Here is a 21204-nt window from a genome sequence, read left to right on the forward strand (position 1 = left end):
AGCAGATATAACAATAATAATTCTTTACCCCTTTTGGCCTCAAGTGTTCCTCCTTCAGCATCCCTAACATTTGGTGCCGAAACCCAGGAGGGTTCCAAGGGGAAGGGGAGCCACCATCCTGGCTCCAGTCACCTCGAGTTTGCTACTCAGAGAGCAGTGGGCACCGGCAGGTCTCCTGGGCTTACTTCTGAATCCTACTCAGGTGACATGATTGCGGGCCTTGATTGGGCCACCCTCCCTTACAGGCCCTCCCAAACCAGCCAAAGAGGAGGCCAAATCGGGGACTTCTCCTTCCCATTGCTGACCCTAAATTCAACACCGGCTCATTTCCTCTCCAGTAAGTAATAATTAGATCACCCTCCGGATTTCTGATTTGCCATCTCAGACAAAATACCTAGCGATAGGCCAGAAATCCTCTCCAGTCCAGCATTGCCCAGGACCAGGTCCCACAGTCTTCCACGTCACAGGACAGGCCGGCCTCGGGAGAGCCTGACTAGTTGGTGGGGACGCCCTCCCTCTAAGTCTGTCTTGCTCCCCGGGTCTCCCTTTGGGGGTTACCTCCTCTTTCTAATTTATACCATGGAGAATTCTTTTTCTGTCCCCACCAAAAAACAAAAAACAAAAACACAAAAACAAAAAAAAAAAAAAGCCCCCACTCCTCTGGGATGTCTTTTTTGTCCTTTCCACAGAGGTCTGGCCAAAGCACCTTAGCCACAATATAAAATAAACAATGATTCACACTGTTAAAAATTCAATAATTTTTAATAGTTTTTTAAAAATTAAGTTGGTTATGAACTAAATAGAACTTTCTATTTTTAATATTCTTCAGGACTTAAACATTTCTGTCATCGCAATGGGAAATCGTCAGAGATCCCCTAAGTCCCAGCCTTCTTCCTTCCCTGTAGTCAGCCCTTCTGCTAGCAGATGTAACAATAATTCTTTACCCTTTTTGGCCTCATGCATGCCTCCTTTGGTGACCCTAACAACCCCAGATTGAAACTGCAACTTTTTGTTATACAGGAAGACACTTCAACCAACTGAGCCACACAGCCAGGGCTGAACTGACATTTCTTTAAAAAAAGTATATAAATGGTCAATAAGTACATAAAAAGATGCTCAACATCACTAGTCATTAGGCAATTAGAAAATCAAAACCACCATGAGATACACCACCACCTCACACCCATTATGATGGCTACATTAAAAAAAGATTGGAATATAACAAGTGTTGGTGAAGATGTAGGAATTAAAATGATGTAGCCACTATAGAGAACAGTGTGGTGCTTGCTCAAAAAAATTAAAATAGGATTACTATATGATCTAGCAATCCCACTTCTGAGTATACAGGCAAAAGCACTGAAAGCATGGACTCCAACAGATATTTATACAACTATGTTCATAACAGTATTATGCACAAGAGCCAAGAGGTGTCTATCAATAGATGAGTGGATAACACAATGTGGTATACACATACAGTGGAATATTATTTAGCATTAAAAAGTAAGGAAATTCTGACACATGTTATAACAGGGATCAACCTTAAAAACTTGATGCTAAGTGAAAGAAGCCAGTCATAAAGGACTAATCTATACTATCTATACTAATAAAAGAATAAGGTGCAAATTGACCGTACCTTCGTGATGCCCACCAGCCAATCAGGAGTGAGTATGCAAATTAACCCAACAAAGATGGTGGGTTAATTTGCATATGCAGGTGCGGAGTGGCTGGGGGCGGGGCGGGACGCTTGCGTCAACACAGGCCATGGCATTGATGCAGGCATTCCACCCGCCCCAGGCTGCTCTGGACCTCTGGGCAGCATGGAAGGTGGAAAGGCGGCTCCAGTGGGAGCAAAGGTGGTGCCGGCAGCCAGGGTAAGGAAGGCCCATTCTTGCACGAATCTTCATGCATCGGGCCTCTAGTACTGTATAATTCCACTTATGCAAGGTACATAGAGTAATCAAATTCAGACAGAAAATATAAAGGTGGTTGGTTGCCAGGGGCTGGGAAAGGGGGCAAATGGGGCATTAATATTTAATGGGAACAGAGTTTCAGTTTTGCAAGATGAAAAGAGTTCTGTGGATAAAAGGTGGTGATGGGACCACAATAAGAATTTACTTAATACCACTGGAGATATACTTAAAAGTGGTTAAGATGGTAAATTTTATGATAGATGTATTTTACCATAACTTTTTAGTTGCATCTTAGAATGTTGGGAGGACAAGGATTACATTTCCAGAAGTGCAGGATAACAAATAATTTTATGCATACTGGGAGCAACTGGAAAGGGGTGTTAATAGGGAAAAAGAAAATGGAATAAGCATATTTCTAAGACAGTTACTTAAAATAGAGTCAGGAGGCTATTAAGGAAGTGGAGCCTATGCACATTTTATGCCTCAGTTCTCAGAGCTGCTAGAAAATTGCTAATCTGTTGCAAACTCAGCTCAAGGCTGAGTCATAAACATCCTAGAACAACTGCTCCATGGCCTTGACCTCCTCCTTGCAGTTTTGACCACCTTATTTGAATAGAAGTAACCAATCCCTGTTATCCTGGCCAGCAATCCTTCATTTTCATGAAATAATTACACTTGTGGTTTTGGTCTTTATAAGCACTACCTCTCTCTCTTTACCCAGCTTAGTTTGGGTTGGTACCTGAATATGCATCTCCCAGATTGCAATCATTTTGCTAAGATAAATGCCTTTTGTACTTTTACAGCCGGAACCTCTTCTTTGGTTAACAAGGGTTAGGCTGAAGGCTGGAACCAATAAGCACTGAGAAAAGAGATAATAACCTTTAGTTTCTTAGCACAGGTCCCCTAGTGCAGCCTAAGACTGACTGGGATTTATGGAAAATTCCATCAGACTGTTGATTCATGTTAAGTTTATTATGTCTAAAAACCTGGGAGTTTTTCACATGAACTACTTCTATACTTGTGATATTGATTTTAAGATTAATTTACAATAAGTTCTGTTTCAGCTTTGATGCAGCTTGTTAAGACAGTTTTGAATCTCAAATGAGCACCTCTGGTATTTGTTATCTCTGACAGTTGTAGGACACCTGCAAATCTGACAGGCATACTTGTAATTCTTTCACCACAGGAATTCATTGGCTATGCTATGCTCTAGTTCAGATAAAATACTTGTAGCTGTTAGTAAGTCACCAATTATTCTCCTTACTCTGAAAACTCTCTGGAATATACCACAGGATGGTTAAAAAACCAAACAAACACACATAAAAAACCTTTTTTGATATGTAGCAGGATAGGAAATGAAGCATAAGAATGCAATCTTATTATTCTTTGTATGGTCTTTAATGTAACTTGTTTACAAAGACTTGAATTTCAGGGAATTAGCTCCTTGTCCTTAAGGCTAGAATTGCCCTTAAAATGAAAACATCAAGAGACTTGTTATCTTAATTAGTGACAAGAAGAGGCAAGTCCCTTGTGAAACACTAGGCATTACACATCTATTGCCTTCTGGCACTTTTTCCATTCTCCAATGAATCATAAAATTATTTTAAATTATTTATAGACTGTCTGCAAGTCCCATTAGCTCACTGGGTATGTCTTCTGAGTCTAGAACTTGAATTAATTCAAAGTAATTTTAATCCTTTCTTACTATCTCATCTGGTTTGAAGGATATTTTTGGACTTATTATTTTCTTGAAATATCTTGTTCAAAAATGGTTTTTATTACTGAAGAAATCTGTAATAAAATAGAAATTGTCCTTTTTTGGGACATCATATCACATTGCAATCCCCTAGTCCTTCTTTGATCTTCTGATTGCTCTGTAAATAGGTATTTTCAAAAATTGACCTTAGTATTGTGGTGAATTTCTGCACAAGATGTAACTTTCTGTTTGAAATATTACTCTGAGAGGCTTGTGGTACTCTTTTGCAGTCACCCTTACCTATGTGTGTCCTACTCATAGCTTGTGCTCAAATCTCTTAAAAATCTAAGCTCCTCTGACAACTTCTTTCCTGGTGATGATGATGGTTTCTTTGGATGCCTCTTGCTTTTGAAATAGGAATTTTTAGGGGTGAAACAGGCAGGTTTAGGGAGTTTTTAAAATTAAGGGGGTCCATGGAAAAAGCACAGGGCCACAGAGCTGCAAAAGGGTACATTTCCATGAGACAAGGGAGTTGGGGGGGCAGCAGTTACATTTCCATAAGATAAGGGAACTGGGAGTAGCAAAAGATACATATTTATAAAATAAAGGGAAGGCAGCCCCTCATTCAAAGAGGGAGGAAGAAGAGCTCAGAGGGAATAGGAGGACAATGAGGGAGGAGGGCCTTACCTGTTTTGACCCTTGAGCCCAGGAGTTACTATAGTGACCAAATCAAAGGGGAATAGCGACCAATCAGAGGTGATATCAAGGCACACAAAAAACTGCAGCCTTTATACTAACGCGGGTTGGGGGGGGGGGGGAACTCGGTGTGACTCTTTCTCCCGGCCCACGTGGGAGTCTGTGCTGTGAGATTCTTTCCTCACCCCATGTGGGAGTCTGTACTTGTTCTTCAATAAATTTCCATCTTTGCTATACCTTCTTTCGTCCGTGGTTCATTCTTCAACTCCAATGGACAAAGAGCATGGGGAAGCCATCCTGTCCAGGGGAACACCGTGTGTTCCAATCCAAAATTCCCCTATCACTTTCTTTCACGGGCAATTTCTAAATTCCCTGTGCTTCAAAAATAATCTCCACGACAATTATTCCCACGCATCTTTAGTGACCATTTGACTCTGAATTTCAGACTTGTACTACTCATGACTTCATGGACAACAATGACCTTCAAAATCTATAAAAAAAGAATTATGTTTTCCAAACTCAAACTTGGCCCTCTTCCAGAATTCTCTGTTCATGGAACCTCTATCTTGGACTCCTCCCCAACTCCCTTTCCCCCTGTTATTTAAGTAGCCCCAAGTCCTTCCAATTAAGGTTCAAATAGCCTGTGAATTCTGCTTCTCATAGCCAACACTGTCAGTGCCTTAGTTCTGGCCCTTGTTATTGTTTGACTAAATGTTTGCATGCCTTTGCTTAAACCCTACTAAGGGCTGAGCAAAGCCACAAGTTCAAAGGTGGAATCCAGGGAAGTTGTCAGCCAAAGGCTAGTAAGAAAATGAGTTGGGGCAGAATTGTATGACAGCCAATGGCCAGAAGGAATAAACACAACTTCCAAGTGGAAAAGTGACAGAAAGCCCAGTATAAATAATGCTGAGAAATATCACTCCAGTCACAGAAGGTGGTGTACGGTAATAAATGAACTGGGATTAGATAGGATAGAGGCCTGGTACAGGAGTGAGGGCCAGCTGGTTTGCCCTGAAGGACGTCCCGGATCAGGTGGGGGTTCCCTTGGGGTGTGGGGCGGCCTGAGCGAGGGGCCTGTGGTGGTTTGCAGGCCGACCACGCCCCCTGGCAACCCAAGTGGAGGCCCTGGTATCTGGAATTTATTTTCCTTCTACAATTGAAACTTTGTAGCCTGGAGCAGAGCCAAGCCTGGGGCTCCCTCCGAGGCCGGCAGCCATTTGTGTTAGGGTTGTAATTGAAACTTTGTTGCCTTAAGCGGGTGGGCCTGGCCAGGGTGTGCGGAAAGCTTTGCTTCCCCTGTTGCCAGTGGCAACCCTGGCCTGCTCTCTCAAGCTCCATTCTGCCGCCATTTGTTTGAATTTGTTTACCTTCTATAATTGAAACTTTGTAGCTTGAGTGGAGGCTTAGGCCTGGCAAGGGCAGGCGGAAAGCTTGGCTTCCTCTGTTACCTGGGAAACCTTGCTCTCTGTGGCTGTAGCCATCTTGGTTTGGGTTAATTTGCATACTCGCTCTGATTGGATGGTGGGCGTGGCTTGTGGGTGTGTCGGAGGTATGGTCAATTTGCATATTTGTCTATTATTAGATAGGATTACAATGCAGTATTTAAATCTAAAAGTCGATATTAAATAATTTGCAGACTTATCACTATATAGACAGATGCTAAACATACTGGGAAAATATGGCAATATAGTTCCGCTTTATGAAACATCATAAAAATTCAGACCAAGAAAACAAATATTCAAAAGCATGAAGGAAAGAAGAAAGAGGAAAGTCTTTTTTGAAGTGAGACATGCTTGAAGGCCTCTTCTACTAAAGAGCTAGTTTCCACCTCTGGGAAACAAGAATAAAGTGCTTTCCTCAGGAAATGGCTGAGAGGACTAAATGGTATATTACCTGGCATATAATCAAGGGCAGCTATTTGTCAATACTTTATATGCTGTGATTTGGGTTCTGTAGGCTAGCCCCCAACCTCCCAAAAAGGAAAAACTAATTAGAACAACAACGAAATGGTAGAAGGATTCTGGTACTGAGAGAGGGTGACAGAGCTCTGAAAAAGCATTGAGTTAAACATTACCCAGGAGATCATAAATGCAGACAACCACAACTCAAAGGACTGTATTACAAATTAGTTTCCCTACCTGCCCTGTTTGATAATGTCTGGCAAACTGGTTAACCACGCGATAGTCATTTGCAAAGTACTCCATCAGAATAGAAGGAACCTCAGCAAAATCAGTGGGGCACCTGGTCCCTAAAATGGGGGGAAAATAAAGTTGGCAAGAATCAAATCAATGCATTTATCTTCCTTTTTATGCATTCTTTTAAAATTTTCATTTGTACTTCTGATGAACTATGAAAAGCTTTAATTACTTCAATGTTTTATTTCTATAAAATTATTGTACATATTTGCAGAAATGTTTATAATAATCCTGTATATTTTCCTGTATATCAAACGTAAAGTGAAACAAAATATTTGCACAGCTGGATAAAACACCTTGTAAAGCAGTGATTCAAACCCTCTACAAATAAGCCTGTGTTCAGCTATGCTGGGATATACTAACACAAATTAAAACATTCTGACATTTAATACAGCATTTGTATTTAATTCACTGAATCCCACCACTAAATATTTTTATCTGTCATTTCTTTTAAAAGAGTATTTTATCCATTGATTGCTTCTTGTAACAAAGCCAATCCTCAATGCAAAAAAACAACAATATTTTAAACTCAAAATTACTTAAAATAGCAAATCCTATAATAATTTTTGGTGACATTTTATGATTCTTTCAGCCCATCTACAATCTTTTCAAATACAATCAAACCTGGTTTCTCGAAGGAATGTCAGTCTCCCATCTGGCACAATATGGTTCTCCACCAAGTTGGTCAAAGAAAAAATGTCTAGGTTGTCAAACCAAACTTTGGTTTTTAACCTGACAACCCTTTCATGCAGATACATCAGCAGGACAAAAGATGTCTCTCACACCACAAACAAAGGAAAAAATGCAAGTCAGTTTACCTCTAAACCTCTCTTGTTAACATCTCAGGGAATTGTGCTGTGAATATTTTCGTTTGTGGGTTTTTTGTTTGTTTGTTTGCTTGCTTTTGTTGCTGGAGAAATGAAGGATTAGAACAATTCTAAAACATAAAGAGGCCATCAAGCATGATAATGTTGCTAAGGGTGTGAAAGAAGCAATGATACAGGCAATTGAAAAGGTAGAAAAACTACCGTTCATTTGGATAAAGGAAAAGCAGTTAGCCAGTGACAGCATTTCGGAGGCAGTGATAGCATCGATATACGAACAAGCAAAGATGCTGTATGCTGATACACCCCTGGAACGAGTGCTGAAAGTGATTCTCTTAAGGCTAGTAGGGAGTGGTTTGATATATTTGAAAAAAGAAGTGTTTACTTATAGATTAAACAGTACATTAGACATGTACTATATATAAGAAAGGTTAAAACAAGGAATTATTTGTGGGTCTGAAACAGATTAATTCAATTTACATTATTTCTAGTGGGAAAAAATGATTTAGTTTTCGAACAAATTGCTACTTGAACAGTCTTCCGGAAGGAATTAAGTTTGAGAACCAAAGTTCCACTCTATCTTCTCCTCCCCCAAAATATTGTGTGTATAAAGTTAGTTAATAAAAACTGAATATGAACAATTTACCAGGTGGTCTAGGCATAAGATTTAGAGATGAGACAGCTAAGAGGAAAGTCTACAGTATCATCAAACATGGCCACAAATCAGCATGAAAAACTGTAATTTTACACAGGGGGAAAGTATAAGGAAAATAAAAAGTAATTTATCATACTTCTTCAACATGTTCTGCTATGTTTTCTAACCGATTTTGGATAAAAAGAGGCAACATTCATTCACTTATTCTGTGCTAGGTCCTAAGGAGATACATATTTATTCATATGCACATAGTCACAAACTTAAATTTCATAAAGAACAGCACAAAATAGAAAATGGTACAAACTCAAAAGATGGACAACTGGGACTTATTCCTTGGTTAACAAGGAATGTTAGCAAGGAAGCAAAAAAATGTAAGAGGATTGGGTTGTACAATTGAAAGGAGATGAGGCAATATGTTGATAAATGACCATGGGGCAATATTAAATGATGTTTTCCTAAATAAAAAGCTTTTTCCCTCTATTTATAATAAAATGTTTTTAAAGAATTGTATTAAATAAAAGTCCCCTCTTCATGGCTCACCAGTGACATGTTGGTAACGAGTACGTCCCAGCATAGAATGCATTGCATGTCCCATTTCATGAAAAAGATTTTCCATCATTCCAGGAGTTAATAAAGTTGGTAAATTCCTTGAGGAATGGGGAAGATTCAGCATAAGAACTACAACTGGAAGTTGATAGTCTCCATCTTCCTTTAATCTCCCTCCACGGATTGTAAAATGGCAATCCTTTAAGAATCAGAAAACATAATTTGAAGAAAGTATTAGGTAGTCTAAAAGGTAGAATATTATTAATGTTAATGAACATAAAATTATACCAAAATGTATTCTGAGTTCAAATTTTAACTTAACTCTATTATTATTCTATTTATTTAGTTATAAACACAAATTTTCTCAACTCTTTATTTTGTTAAAATTTAAATTTTTAAAAACACCAATACACTGAGCTTATGTTGATTAATTCATTCACTCCAAAAATATGTATTCAGCTGATGCTGTAGCATATGTTGAAAATGCTATCATTACAGAGCTTAGATCCATGCATTAAAGCAAATCGGAAGTGACAGACATGAAGCTACTAAGGGAAGGTACACTATTATTTATTGAGTTCCTTCAATGAACTAGGACAGTGGTCAGCAAACTCATTAGTCAACAGAGCCAAATATCAACAGTACAACAATTGAAATTTCTTTTGAGAGCCAAATTTTTTAAACTTAACTCTTTGCACTCGCTTGCTTTTTTCTCGATTCCTTTATTCTACTCGGGATTTAATTTTTTAAATACCCCAGATTTTACAAAGCGCGGCAGTAGAATAAAAAACTGGAGTTTCTTTTCATACAAACTTATTTATTTGGATTTTTTTATATTTCAAATTATTGATACATTCAAAGAATAATTTTAATCTCGACATCCGAGTGCAAAAGGTTAAACTTCTTCTAACGCCACTTCTTCAAAATAGACTTGCCCAGGCCGTGGTATTTTGTGGAAGAGCCACACTCAAGGAGCCAGAGAGCTGCATGTGGCTCGCGAGCCGCAGTTTGCCGACCACGGAACTAGGAGATACTGTCCATACCAATTGTCTTTATCACTTGAAATTGATAAGCTCTAAAATTGCAAAAAGCAAGGGTTCTGAAGTAAATTTTCTATAACAAGCTGAGATTCACTAACATTTTAGCACTATTCTTCACAATAACCCTATGAGGCAAGAATCTCGCCTTTTAGATAAGAAAACTGAAACTGAGTCTTGGTAATGTCATGGTTTGCTGCATCTAAGATCTGAACCCAGTTGGACTATTAGGAGCCAGAGTTCTTAATCACTAACATAGACTCTCTACCAGCCATTCAAGCAAAGAGGAAGAACACAGAAATCAGTGTCTGATGACCTAAATTATGGTCCCACCTTCCTCACCTACCAGCCAAATCATCTTGGAAACTGGTTTGCCTTTATGAGCTTCATCTCTGCCTTGTCAAATCCCAGAGTAGTTGCCCAGATTTCATAAGCTCACATCTATTAAAATGCTTTGAAATTATGAATCACTATTTAAATATAAGGTACCATTATTTCTATTATAACTTACTAGAGGCCCGATGCACAAAATTCGTGCAAGGGGCTCGGCCCTCACAGCCATGGTGGCTTGCCTCGGCCCTTGCAGCCCCAGCTTCATCCGGAAGGATGTCCGGAAGGATGTCCGGAAGGTCGTTCAGCTGGCCAGTCTAATTGGCATATTACGCTTTTATTATTATAGATAACCTGAACTCTTAACATTTCCCATCCAATTACCTAAAACTGTTGAAGATGATTGCTATACAAGTACACAGTTAAGGAAAAGAATGAACCTCAAATATTTCACAAAAGAAGTGAATTGGTGGTGGATAAGGTTCCCATATAAAGATACATCAGTTCCCCCTTACCTACAGTTTCACTTTCCATTTCTGTTATTGTCTGATAATCATGGTCCAAATATAATAAATGAAAAATTCCAGAAATAAACCATTCATAAGTTTTAAACTGCATGCTGTACTGAGTAACATGATGTAATTGTTCACTGTCCTGCTGCATCCCTCCCAGAATGTGAGCCATTCCTTGGTTGGCATATCCATGCTGTATACACTACCCACATATTAGTCAATTAGTAGTCATCTCAGTATCAGATCAGTTATCAGAGTAAGAGAGACTACATTCACTTAGTAGTAAGTTTTATTATAGTATGTTATTATAACTGTTCTATTTTATTGTTAGTCATTACAATGAATTAAACTTTATCATAGGTATGTATGTATGTATAGCACAAAACATAGTATATACCAGTTATAGGGTTTGGTACTATATTTGGTTTCAGGCATCCACTGGGGTCTTGGAAAGTATCCTTAATAAATGAGGGGGGACTTCTGTATTTTCTGCAATTTTAAACTAGGTCCATTAACAAGTATGGAAAGTGGTTAAGAGCTGGTGCTATAGTCAGAATGTTTGGATTCAAATTCTAGCACTTCTAGCTGTGTGACTCAGGGCAACTAATTAAACCTCTCTGGCCTCAGTTTCCTCATAATATTAGTGTCTAGTTCAAAGGTTGAGGTGAACATTCAAAAACATGATGTGACACAGAAGGGTTCATATAATATCAGCTATTATTATTACTATCATTGTTATCATAACACAGATAAAAGTGACATATACAGGCATATCTAATGGTTTTCATAATGTTTATTTTTAAATTCACAGCTAATCTCAAATTAATATATTTAGTAATTATCATAATGCCCTTTAAATATTAGGGAACTACAAAAAAAGATATGAAGTTCATATTAATATAAATTAACTGCTGATCATTTTTAGAGAGACTAGATCATAAATAAAACATCACCTGATGTGGCTTGTCTGCTCGCTGAAAAAAATCACAGTAAATGTACCCCAACAATCCTTCAGATTCATGAACCACAGCCTAGAAAAAAAACAGTTTAATTTAGTAGTAAATGAGTCAATCAGAAACTCTACAAGTGGAAAACCATCCCCCACACAAGAATCTATACAGGTTGTGGTAAAAGTAGGTTTACAGTTATGAGTACATGAAACAGCTTATTCTTGTATTATTATTTATTAATTACTAGAGGTCCGGTGCACAAAATTCGTGCATGGAGGGGGTTGTCCCTCAGCCCAGCCTGTACCCTCTCCAATCTGGGACCCATCGAGGGATGTTCGACTGCCCGTGTAGGCCCGATCTCACCGGGATCGGGCCTACACGGGCAGTCGGACATCCCTCTCACAATCCAGGACTACTGGCTCCCAACTGCTTGCCTGCCTGCCTTCCTGATTGCCCCTAACCACTTCTGCCTGCCAGCCTGATCACCCCCTAACAACTCTGCTGCCAGCCTGTTTGCCCCCAACTTCCCTCCTCTGCCGGCCTGGTTACCCCTAACTGCCCTCTCCTGCAGGCTTGATCACCTCCAACTGCACTCCCTTGCAGGCCTGGTCCTTCTCAACTGCCCTCCCTTGCAGGCCGGGTGCCTCCCAACTGCCCTCTCCTGCTGGCTATCTTGTGGTGGCCATCTTGTGTCCACATGGGGGCAGGATCTTTGACCACATGGGGGCAGCTATATTGTGTGTTGCAGTGATGATCAATCTGCAGATTACTCTTTTATTAGATAGGATAGAGGCCTGGTACAGGGGTGGGGGCCAGCTGGTTTGCCCTGAAGGGCGTCCTGGATCAGGTGGGGGTTCCCTTGGGGCATGGGGCAGCCTGAACGAGGGGCCTGTGGTGGTTTGCAGGCCGGCCACGCCCCCTGGCAACCCAAGCGGAGGCCCTGGTATCTGGAATTTATTTATCTTCTACAATTGAAACTTTGTAGCCGGGAGCAGAGCCAAGCCTGGGGCTCCCTCCGAGGCCGGTAGCCATTTGTGTTGGGGCTATAATTGAAACTTTGTTGCCTTAAGCGGGTGGGCCCGGCCAGGGTGTGCGGAAAAGCTTTGCTTCCCCTGTTGCGAGCGGCAACCCTGGCCTGCTCTCTCAAGCTCCATTCTGCCGCCATTTGTTTGAATTTGTTTACCTTCTATAATTGAAACTTTGTAGCTTGAGTGGAGGCTTAGACCTGGCAAGGGCAGGCAGAAAGCTTGGCTTCCTCTGTTACCTAGGAAACCTTGCTCTCTGTGGCTGTAGCCATCTTGGTTTGGGTTAATTTGCATACTTGCTCTGATTGGATGGTGGGCGTGGCTTGTTGGTGTGATGGAGGTATGGTCAATTTGCATATTTGTCTATTATTAGATAGGAATGTATTATTTTCCATACGAACAACCATATACTTACTTTTGCACCATCCTGTATATAAATCATGCACAGCTATAAATATAGACATTTTATTACTTTCTACATCCCATATTATTTCAAGATAGATTCTATTTGCTCTTCACCTCTCAGATGATTTTGATTTGGGTAATTCTCTCCAGGAGATGAAACCCTCCTTGTTTGGACCATTCAACTGACACCGCTACTAAATACAGCTCCTCAGACTGTTCACAAATCATCAAAAGGAGTTAGAATTAAGTGTTGTCTTGAAAATTTTAGCAGCAAAATTATTTTTCCTTCAAATTGTAGAATGTAATGATATATGTTCATACAAATTATAACCCTTGGACACAGAAATAACAAAACGTAGCCTCTGGCTTCAGTTGATGATCAATAAAATCATTATTTATGACTTTACCCAAAACTGAACCTAAGAAGGTTCACCCACTAGTCTCCATCCTGCCTTCTTTGTCTTTTTACACCTTGAGGATTCTGCCAAAGAGAACCTAAGTTTTATGCTTTAAAACTTCCTATAAGCATATATTAATTCAACAAAGACCTATTAACACCTTCTGGGTGCTAGGAACTGTTCAGGGTATTTGGCTACAGAGTCCTGCCCGGGGATCACATCCTGCAGACACTTCCTTGCCCTTTACACTCTGTCCTTTCATTCTTGTTACCAGTTTTCTTTTCACTATACATCTGTATTTTATCAATCTCTAGCATTTTTTGAAGTACATTATATACATAGAAATACTTAGGTAGTTAAGTACAGTGATACAAGGTGCTCCCATTCATTCTATCCTTTCAGTTCCACCACTACATCAATTCCATGTTCACAGAACAAGCCAAGGAATAATGAGATAGCTTTCATTTACTGAAATACAGTAATAAGAGTACTGTGTGATAGGCAAATAAACAACACGTAAACACCATAACAACACAAAGTCTTCGTGATAAACACAAAGGTCAATAAATCTTTGAACTCTTATCAGGGAAAAATAAAAATATTCACACCTCAAACAAAGGGAGCTCTAAAGGAGACGAGTGGATTCTAGGCTTAAAGTTATTATCAAAGAAGTCAAATCAAAACATGGGACATAAATTTATATCTGATGCAAATTAAGCTCCTACAAAATGGGAAGGGGCTGGAAGAAAAGGAAATGTGACCAATGCAGTGGATTCGGAAATGAACCTAAAAGGACAATTAGCATGGCAGGAATGTAAAAAAGTAATGACAGATTTCCCTTTAACCACAATTGGTCAATATATGAAGATTCAACCCCCTAGCAGATTCCTAATTTTTTTTTCAAATAACTAACTCTGCTGTTATATACTTATATTAATTTTCAGCATCAACTGATTTTAGAGAACAATGTTTCTTTCACAGTGTCTTAAGTCAGAAGTGGTCATTCAGGTTTTTTGTAAAACAGGAATAAGATGAGATCTGCTCCAAAAGGCAAAACTAACTTAAAGATGAAAGTGCTATTAATTCAATTAACTCAATTATTAAACCCAAGAAGCCAAGTAATACAACTTTACACAAACTGGGATGCTTACCAGTTTTCGAACATCTTCACACCACACCTCTCCTTTTGCAGGCTGCTCTGCATACAATGAAATTCCCAACAGTTTATTAAATAAAATGTTAAGGCCTTCCATGCATGCTCCAAGGGAGAAAAATGGGCAATATAAACTGGGCTCAATATTATACCTAAGAGAAAGAAAAACGGTTCAAAAGCATTTTGTTTAATTCAATTTCATAAGGTAAATTCAAAGAGTTTTTCATTTAAAATTTAGAATCATACAATCTATTTAAAAAGGATTAAAACATAAAGGTATGTTTCTAACTTTTGAGGGAATTTCAGACTCAGCTTTCTTCAGAAGAAAAGCAGTCTAACTAATTATTACTAGTAGTAATACTAGTAATTATGGTAGACATACCATTCCTTAATCTTCATCCCTTTCAGGTTTAGTCTTTTACTGACTCAGTTAAGCAGTCTGTCTATCTCAATCAACCACACCACACATTATTTATTTTATACACATACATACTTATATACAAAATCTGACCAGTTCAAGCTATAACAGTAAAACTCACTTTATGAAATGTGTTACAATATAAAAATTGTGACTTAAATCATGTAAATATTAAACAAATATAAATTCTGAGACACATGAAGTGAACTTAAAGTTCACACCATTTATTAATGGAAAAATATCTGTAATAGAAACTATTAAATATTAATTTATCTGTTTTATAGTTATATTTCTTAAATAAAGAACAGCATACTAGCAAGGCTAATTATTCCTCCTCTAAAACCAACTTTTTAATGCACTATTCCAATATAAACCAAAGGACATCCAGAACATGGGATATAAATATTCATTTTAAAGTCATTAAGTCAGGCTAAACTTTATAACCACTACCAGAAAGAATAGCTCTAGAATAATAATCAAGTACAGGCATTCCTCGGGTTACATGGGACTGGACTTATGTCGTTTAGTGGTTTTGACGCCATCTCCCATTTATTTATAAAAAAACTTAAAAGTTCCGTCATTTCGACGTATGTACATATGTGCTTTATGTTTTTTATTATTTATTTACCACAAGTAAAGGTCACGAATTGTTATCTTTCTTTTAAATTTCTTTTACTGTTTCACTTCATTACTGCTGTGTATGTGCTCCATGTGAGTGACGTAGGGGCTTATGTAGGTGGGTTCCGACTTATGGCGAAAATCGCGTTACATTGCACCATAGGAACAAATCTCCAACGTAACCTGAGGACTGCCTGTACTTATTTTATTCCACTTTCTAGGCTTAACAAAATGTATACATACAAATAAAATATATACAAACCTAGACTTATTACTAAACTAGAGGCCCGGTACAAAAAATTTGTGCACGGAGGCAAGGGGCGAGGGTGTCCCTCAGCCCGGCCTGTACCATCTCCAATCTGGGACCCCTCGGGGGATGTCTGACTGCTGGTCGGAATCGGGCCTAAACCGGCAGTTGGACATCCCTCTCACAATCTGGACTGCTGGTTCCTGACCGCTCGCCTGCCTGCCTGCCTGATTGTCCCTAACTGCTTGTGCCTGCCAGCCTGATTGCCCCCTAACTACTCCCCTGCCAGCCTGACTGATGCCTAACTGACCCCCTGCTGGACTGATTGCCCCCAACTGCCCTCCCCTGCAGGCCAGTTTGCCCCCAACTGCCCTCCCCTGCCGGACTGATCTCGCCCCCAACTGCCCTCCCCTGCCGGACTGATCTCGCCCCCAACTGCCCTCCCCTGCCGGCCTGATCTTGCCCCCAACTGCCCTCCCCTGCCGGCCTGATCTCACCCCTAACAGCTTCTGCCTCAGCCCCCACCACCATGGCTTTGTCTGGAAGGAAGTCAGACATCTGGAAGATGGCAGGTTGACCCGGTCTAATTAGCATATTACCCTTTTATTAGTATAGATGGATGATTGGATTTAGTGAATGAGCATAAACTGCACCACAAATAAGATGTGGGCTATAGAAATTCACAAATTTACAACTTAGTTTCTGATCAATTTTTAAATAAAAATAGAATCTTAATGTTGAAAGAGATGCTAGTGTCTAGTGTCCTTACTCACCAATTGATTCATTCACTCATGCAGGTGGTCAACAAATCAAGAAATGTTGGAGGTAAGGAACGGGAAGAGAGTGTCTCCAAAAAGCTCACAGTGAAGGAGACAGAGAAGTGACTGACTACACTGTATCCTGAGCCTAGAGCAGTGTCCAGAGAAAAGTTGCTCAACAGAAACTGTTAAAGGAATGAGTGAACAAGTACTAAACAGTAGGGCAGCAAAAGAGAGCATGATGACTTTACCTGTATCATGAAGGGGTTAAAATTAAGGAGCAGGATTTTGCAGGGCAGGGTGGGAATGAAGGATGAGATAAGGGAGAAGTAAGAAGGAAATTCCAGGGAGAAGCAACAATGTGAGAGCAATATGAAGGCATGAAATAGCCTGGTAACCGATAGTAACCAGGTAGATAAATATGTGCGTTCATAATGCAGGGAACAGATGGGAAACAGGAGGGAGAGGAGACTGGACACAAGTGGTCAGGTCCAGACAACTGAGGACCTGGGGCACCAACCTCAGGAATTAGAATTTTATACTGTAGGCCCACGGTCTCTTAACTTTTTGATTATGTACAATAAAATATTGTTTGAGTATTCAAGAGTATTCAAGATAAATATATTTATAAATTATATGCATGTGCTATTGTTCTACTTCATTCCAAAACAACAAAAAAAGACATTTTTATAACATAAGATACAGAAAAATAAATCTAAACAATTTCTTATATTTTATGTACATATCTAATGCATTGCTTACAGGTCAGGAGATATGAAAGACTACTTCTGTAGGCAAGAGAGAAGCAATCTGATGCCAACACTGAGAGGTTGACAGTAGTGTGGGGAATACTGGAAGAGGCATGGAGAACAGACAGTAAACTATTAAGAGCCTGAATGAGAGCAACAGCAGTGGGGAACAAGGATAAGGAGGCAGATTTGAATTTGTTTTTCTTTTGAGTGAAAAATTATCAGGACTGTGTGAGTGATTGGATTTGGGTAAGAAAGAACAGTCTAGAAGCAGGTTTTTGGCTTGAGCAAATGGGTGGTCAGAGTTGCAGAATCATTTAATCTGAGCAGTGAATACAAAGAAGGGAGATGGGTATCACGTCAGTGGGAGAAAGAAGGAGAGTGTGGTGCAATTGTGAGACAAGAATGGAGGGTTTACAAAAATAAATTCAGTTTGGAGACACTGATATTGTGGTGTTCATAGGATGTCAAATACTCAGGACACTAAGACTGAGGAGACCTCATCCTTCAGGTGTGAATTAAAGCTGCAGACGGAGACAGGGTCATCAGGGAAGGTGATGTGGGTGAGAAGAGGATTAAGAGCAAATCCCTAGACTTCCACATAAAGGGTGGAAAGGAAGATGAAAAGTTAGAGCTGTTAGAGAATTGAAAGGTAAGGTATATAATGGAAATAGGGGAGAAAATGCATTGTAAAAAAGGAAATAATTGAGGCCTCTGATTTCTGGTTTAGCATGTAAGGAGCCTTGAAGGTATTATGCCATCCCAAGAAGTGAAAAGTAGAACCGACTGAAAATCACTAACTCTTCCTAGATCCCGCAAAGAACTGAGGTCATAGAGAAAAATCATAGCCCACTAAAACTGAAAAGACATGTAGCCAGTTACACGATTCTTCAGTGTGCACAAATCTGACAGTTAAAAACTCCAGGGAGACCTATTTTAAGGAGGAATCCCCACACTTTTAGGAGTTTTAGCTTAAGGAACTCGACCAGGCTCTCACAGGGAAGATCAAGAAAAATTCCCCCATATTTCCTGCCAGGGAAGGAAAAAGTATCCATTATGAAATATGCCAGAACATTCTGTTATTCTTAATAAGGCCTTCACTAAAAAGAAACTCTTTTACCAGAGGGGGGGAAATATCCAACTAGAGCACCTTTTAGCCTTCTTGTCTCATCAACACAGGGGAGGGGAACTGAAAAGTACTGGTTAAAATTCACAGCCAAGGGACACAGGCTCACTAACAGACTAAGACTTAACGATAGGACTAGAATGCATCTCCCTCCCACAAGTCACTACAGCAATAGAGCTCTTACACTGAATGGCCAGATTATAATCTCTGAACACATAATAATCTGGCCACTCAGTGTATATCCTATATAATAAAAGACTGATATGCAAATTTTCCCCTTGATCAGGAGCTCGACCAGCAGGCAGGCCGGCCAACTGCCCAAGTCCCCTCCCCCTGGCCAGGCTCCCTCCACCGGGCCTCTAATACACACACACACACACACACACACACACACACACACACACATACATGTATATATAGATACACACACACTGAGTGGCAAGATTATTATGCGTTCAGAGATCATAATAATCTGGCCACTTAGTGTATAACACCAGGGAAATACAACTGAAAGAACTGCATGTCTCAGACCATATTTAAGTATAAGTCCCCAGAGAAACCCAAAGACAATAGAGGAAACAGAAAAGGTAAAGTTTAACTTCCCAAACCACAGCTACTGCAAAAAGTAAACACAGCCTAATCCCTAGGCAGCTAAACATAGAACCTCACACCAAAGCCCTATTTATCTCAGTTTCTTTTACCTAGTACATCATGTCCAACTTTCAACAAAGACTTTGAAATCACGTTAAAAGATGAAAACAGTTTAAAGAGACAGAACAAGAAACAGAACCAGATTCAGATATGTCGGAAATAATAGAATTATCAGATTTAGAATTTGAAATAACTATGATTAATATACCAAGGATTCAAAAGGAAAAAGTAGAAAATACACAAGAATATATGGGTAATATAAGAAGAAAGACAGAAACTCTAAAAAAATGAATTAAAAAGCAAATGCTAGAAATCAAAAACATTTTAGCAGAAATGAAGGTGTTTGATAGGCTCATCAGCAGACTGGATACAGCTGAGGAAACAATGAGTGAACTTGAAGAATGTCAACTGCTGGGAACCAAGATCAACAGTAATTAATATAAATGCGAGAAGTCGGGTCAGAAGGCTGAATGGGGCTTTTTGATATTCACAGGGTGAATATCTGTATTTTATTAACTACTGCTGACTCAATGGCCTAAAGCAAACTCACCCAATCTGATAATCTTACTGTTTACCAAACATTACCTTTGATATGCCTGTTTGCATTCCTAAAAGGCAATTGTGTATTCTAATAAATAAAAGCAGATGGGAATGGAGACTCAGTGGAACTTGGTCCCTTGTATCAAGCTCACAACTGGCTTCCCCCATAATTTCCAAATTTATATTTCTTGTCTTGTGTATTAATTTGCACATCAGCCCTTTCTTCAAGTCTTTGAACCCGAGGCCACGCGGGCCATGGCTTCACATTTGGCGCCCTTGAACTGTGACTTGAAGAAAATTCGCCAGAGCAGAAAAAGAAATCACCGGATTGGTGGTGGAAGATTAACTGCGTGCAAAACTCATGTCAGCTGCAAAAGCCCACTGATCCGTAAGTGCTAGAGTAATTTCTTTTGTTTCAGCCAGACCATAATGGGGCAGAATTCGTCAAAAGGGGAGAGACTTTCTTGTAGACTTTTGGCTTGCATGCTCAAGGATAAGGGAATTGCAGTGTCAGAAGATCTTCTTTTATAGTTTCTACAGATTCTTATAGAATATAATCCATGGTTTTCTGACGAGGGTATGTTGGATGTTGAATGTTAGGAGAGAATAGTTTCACAAAACTTGAAAGAAGCTCAGCAGCAAGGAAAAAGTTTGTCTCTAAAACGTTTCTCCTTGTGGAAAATGGTATCGCATTTGCTAGAGCCTTTCAGAGAAGAGAGACCTCTTTCCTTTGCACCTTCCGCTCCTAAAGAGGAGCAGAAAGATAAATTGGAGGAGTGGCCTTCATGTCCTGTTCTGAAACATTTAAATCACCACTAATAGAATCACCTATGCTAAGAGCTATCTGAGAAGGATTAAAGGACATGACAATAGAGGACAGATTTGCTTTTCCTATTATACAGGTAGCTAACCCACAACTCCTAAATCAAATAATAAGATAGCATGAAAGATTTGACTTTAAAATGATAAAGGCCTTGCGTGATAGTGTGATACAGAATGGCCCCAATGCTCCATTTACTGGAGAAATTATAACTAATATTTCTGATGCATTCCTAGCTCCTTATGATTGGTATTCTCTGGCCCGTGCAACTCTGGATAGAGGAGATTATTTGCTATTGGAAGGAGAATTTTTAGAGAAAGGTCAAGACAAGCTTCTTCAAATCTCAGACAGAATGTTCCCATAACCCTTGAGATGATTGCAAGACAGGGGCAATTTAGTGACGTCCAGAATCAGCTCCAATACGTCCAACAGGCAATACATCCAACAGGCGTATGAGTAAATTAGACTTTGTGGAAGAAAAGCCTGGTGGACTTTACCAGCAAAAGGAGAACCTGAGGGAGCCTTTAGTAAGTGCATGCTGAATCATTCTCTGATTTTGTAGCTCACCTCACTAGAGCAGTGAGATGGCAGATTCAACATGAGACAGCAGGGGACATTTTGACTCAGCAATTAGCTTCTGAAAATGCCAATGCTGATTGTAAGAAATGTCTAACGCCTCTAAGAAAAAATAGCACCATCACAGACATGATTCAAGCATGTCAGAATGTGGGGTCAGGCATTTTTCAGGCAAGCTTATTAGCTGCCACAATTACAATGAGAAATCCTGTTTCAATGTGGACAGCTAGGACATTTTATAAAGGAATGTAAGCAACCAAAGAGGACACAAGGTGGCGCTCTAGGAGAAGGCGTGAGCATTCCGCCACCCAATTCAGATAAGGCAAAAAAGTGGTATAATATAGAAATTGTAATAATTTGTCTTTTAGT

General features: G+C 39.5%; 1 protein-coding gene across 3 annotated transcripts in view; it reads right to left on the bottom strand.

Moving 5' to 3' along the window:
• Nucleotides 1-21204, bottom strand: part of MIPEP (mitochondrial intermediate peptidase) — a 226584-nt gene that overhangs the window by 119260 nt on the left and 86120 nt on the right. For all 3 annotated transcript variants that reach the window (XM_008159476.3, XM_028136327.2, XM_054719749.1), the window contains exons 11-14: nt 14331-14484; nt 11355-11432; nt 8517-8721; nt 6441-6550 (exon numbers count right to left, since the gene is read on the bottom strand). In XM_008159476.3, the coding sequence (XP_008157698.2) occupies nt 6441-6550; nt 8517-8721; nt 11355-11432; nt 14331-14484 (547 nt within the window). The remainder of the gene's footprint in view (nt 1-6440; nt 6551-8516; nt 8722-11354; nt 11433-14330; nt 14485-21204) is intronic.

The sequence above is a fragment of the Eptesicus fuscus genome, chromosome 8 (genome assembly GCF_027574615.1).
Source record: "Eptesicus fuscus isolate TK198812 chromosome 8, DD_ASM_mEF_20220401, whole genome shotgun sequence".
In the NCBI taxonomy this organism is placed as follows: Eukaryota; Metazoa; Chordata; class Mammalia; order Chiroptera; family Vespertilionidae; genus Eptesicus; species Eptesicus fuscus.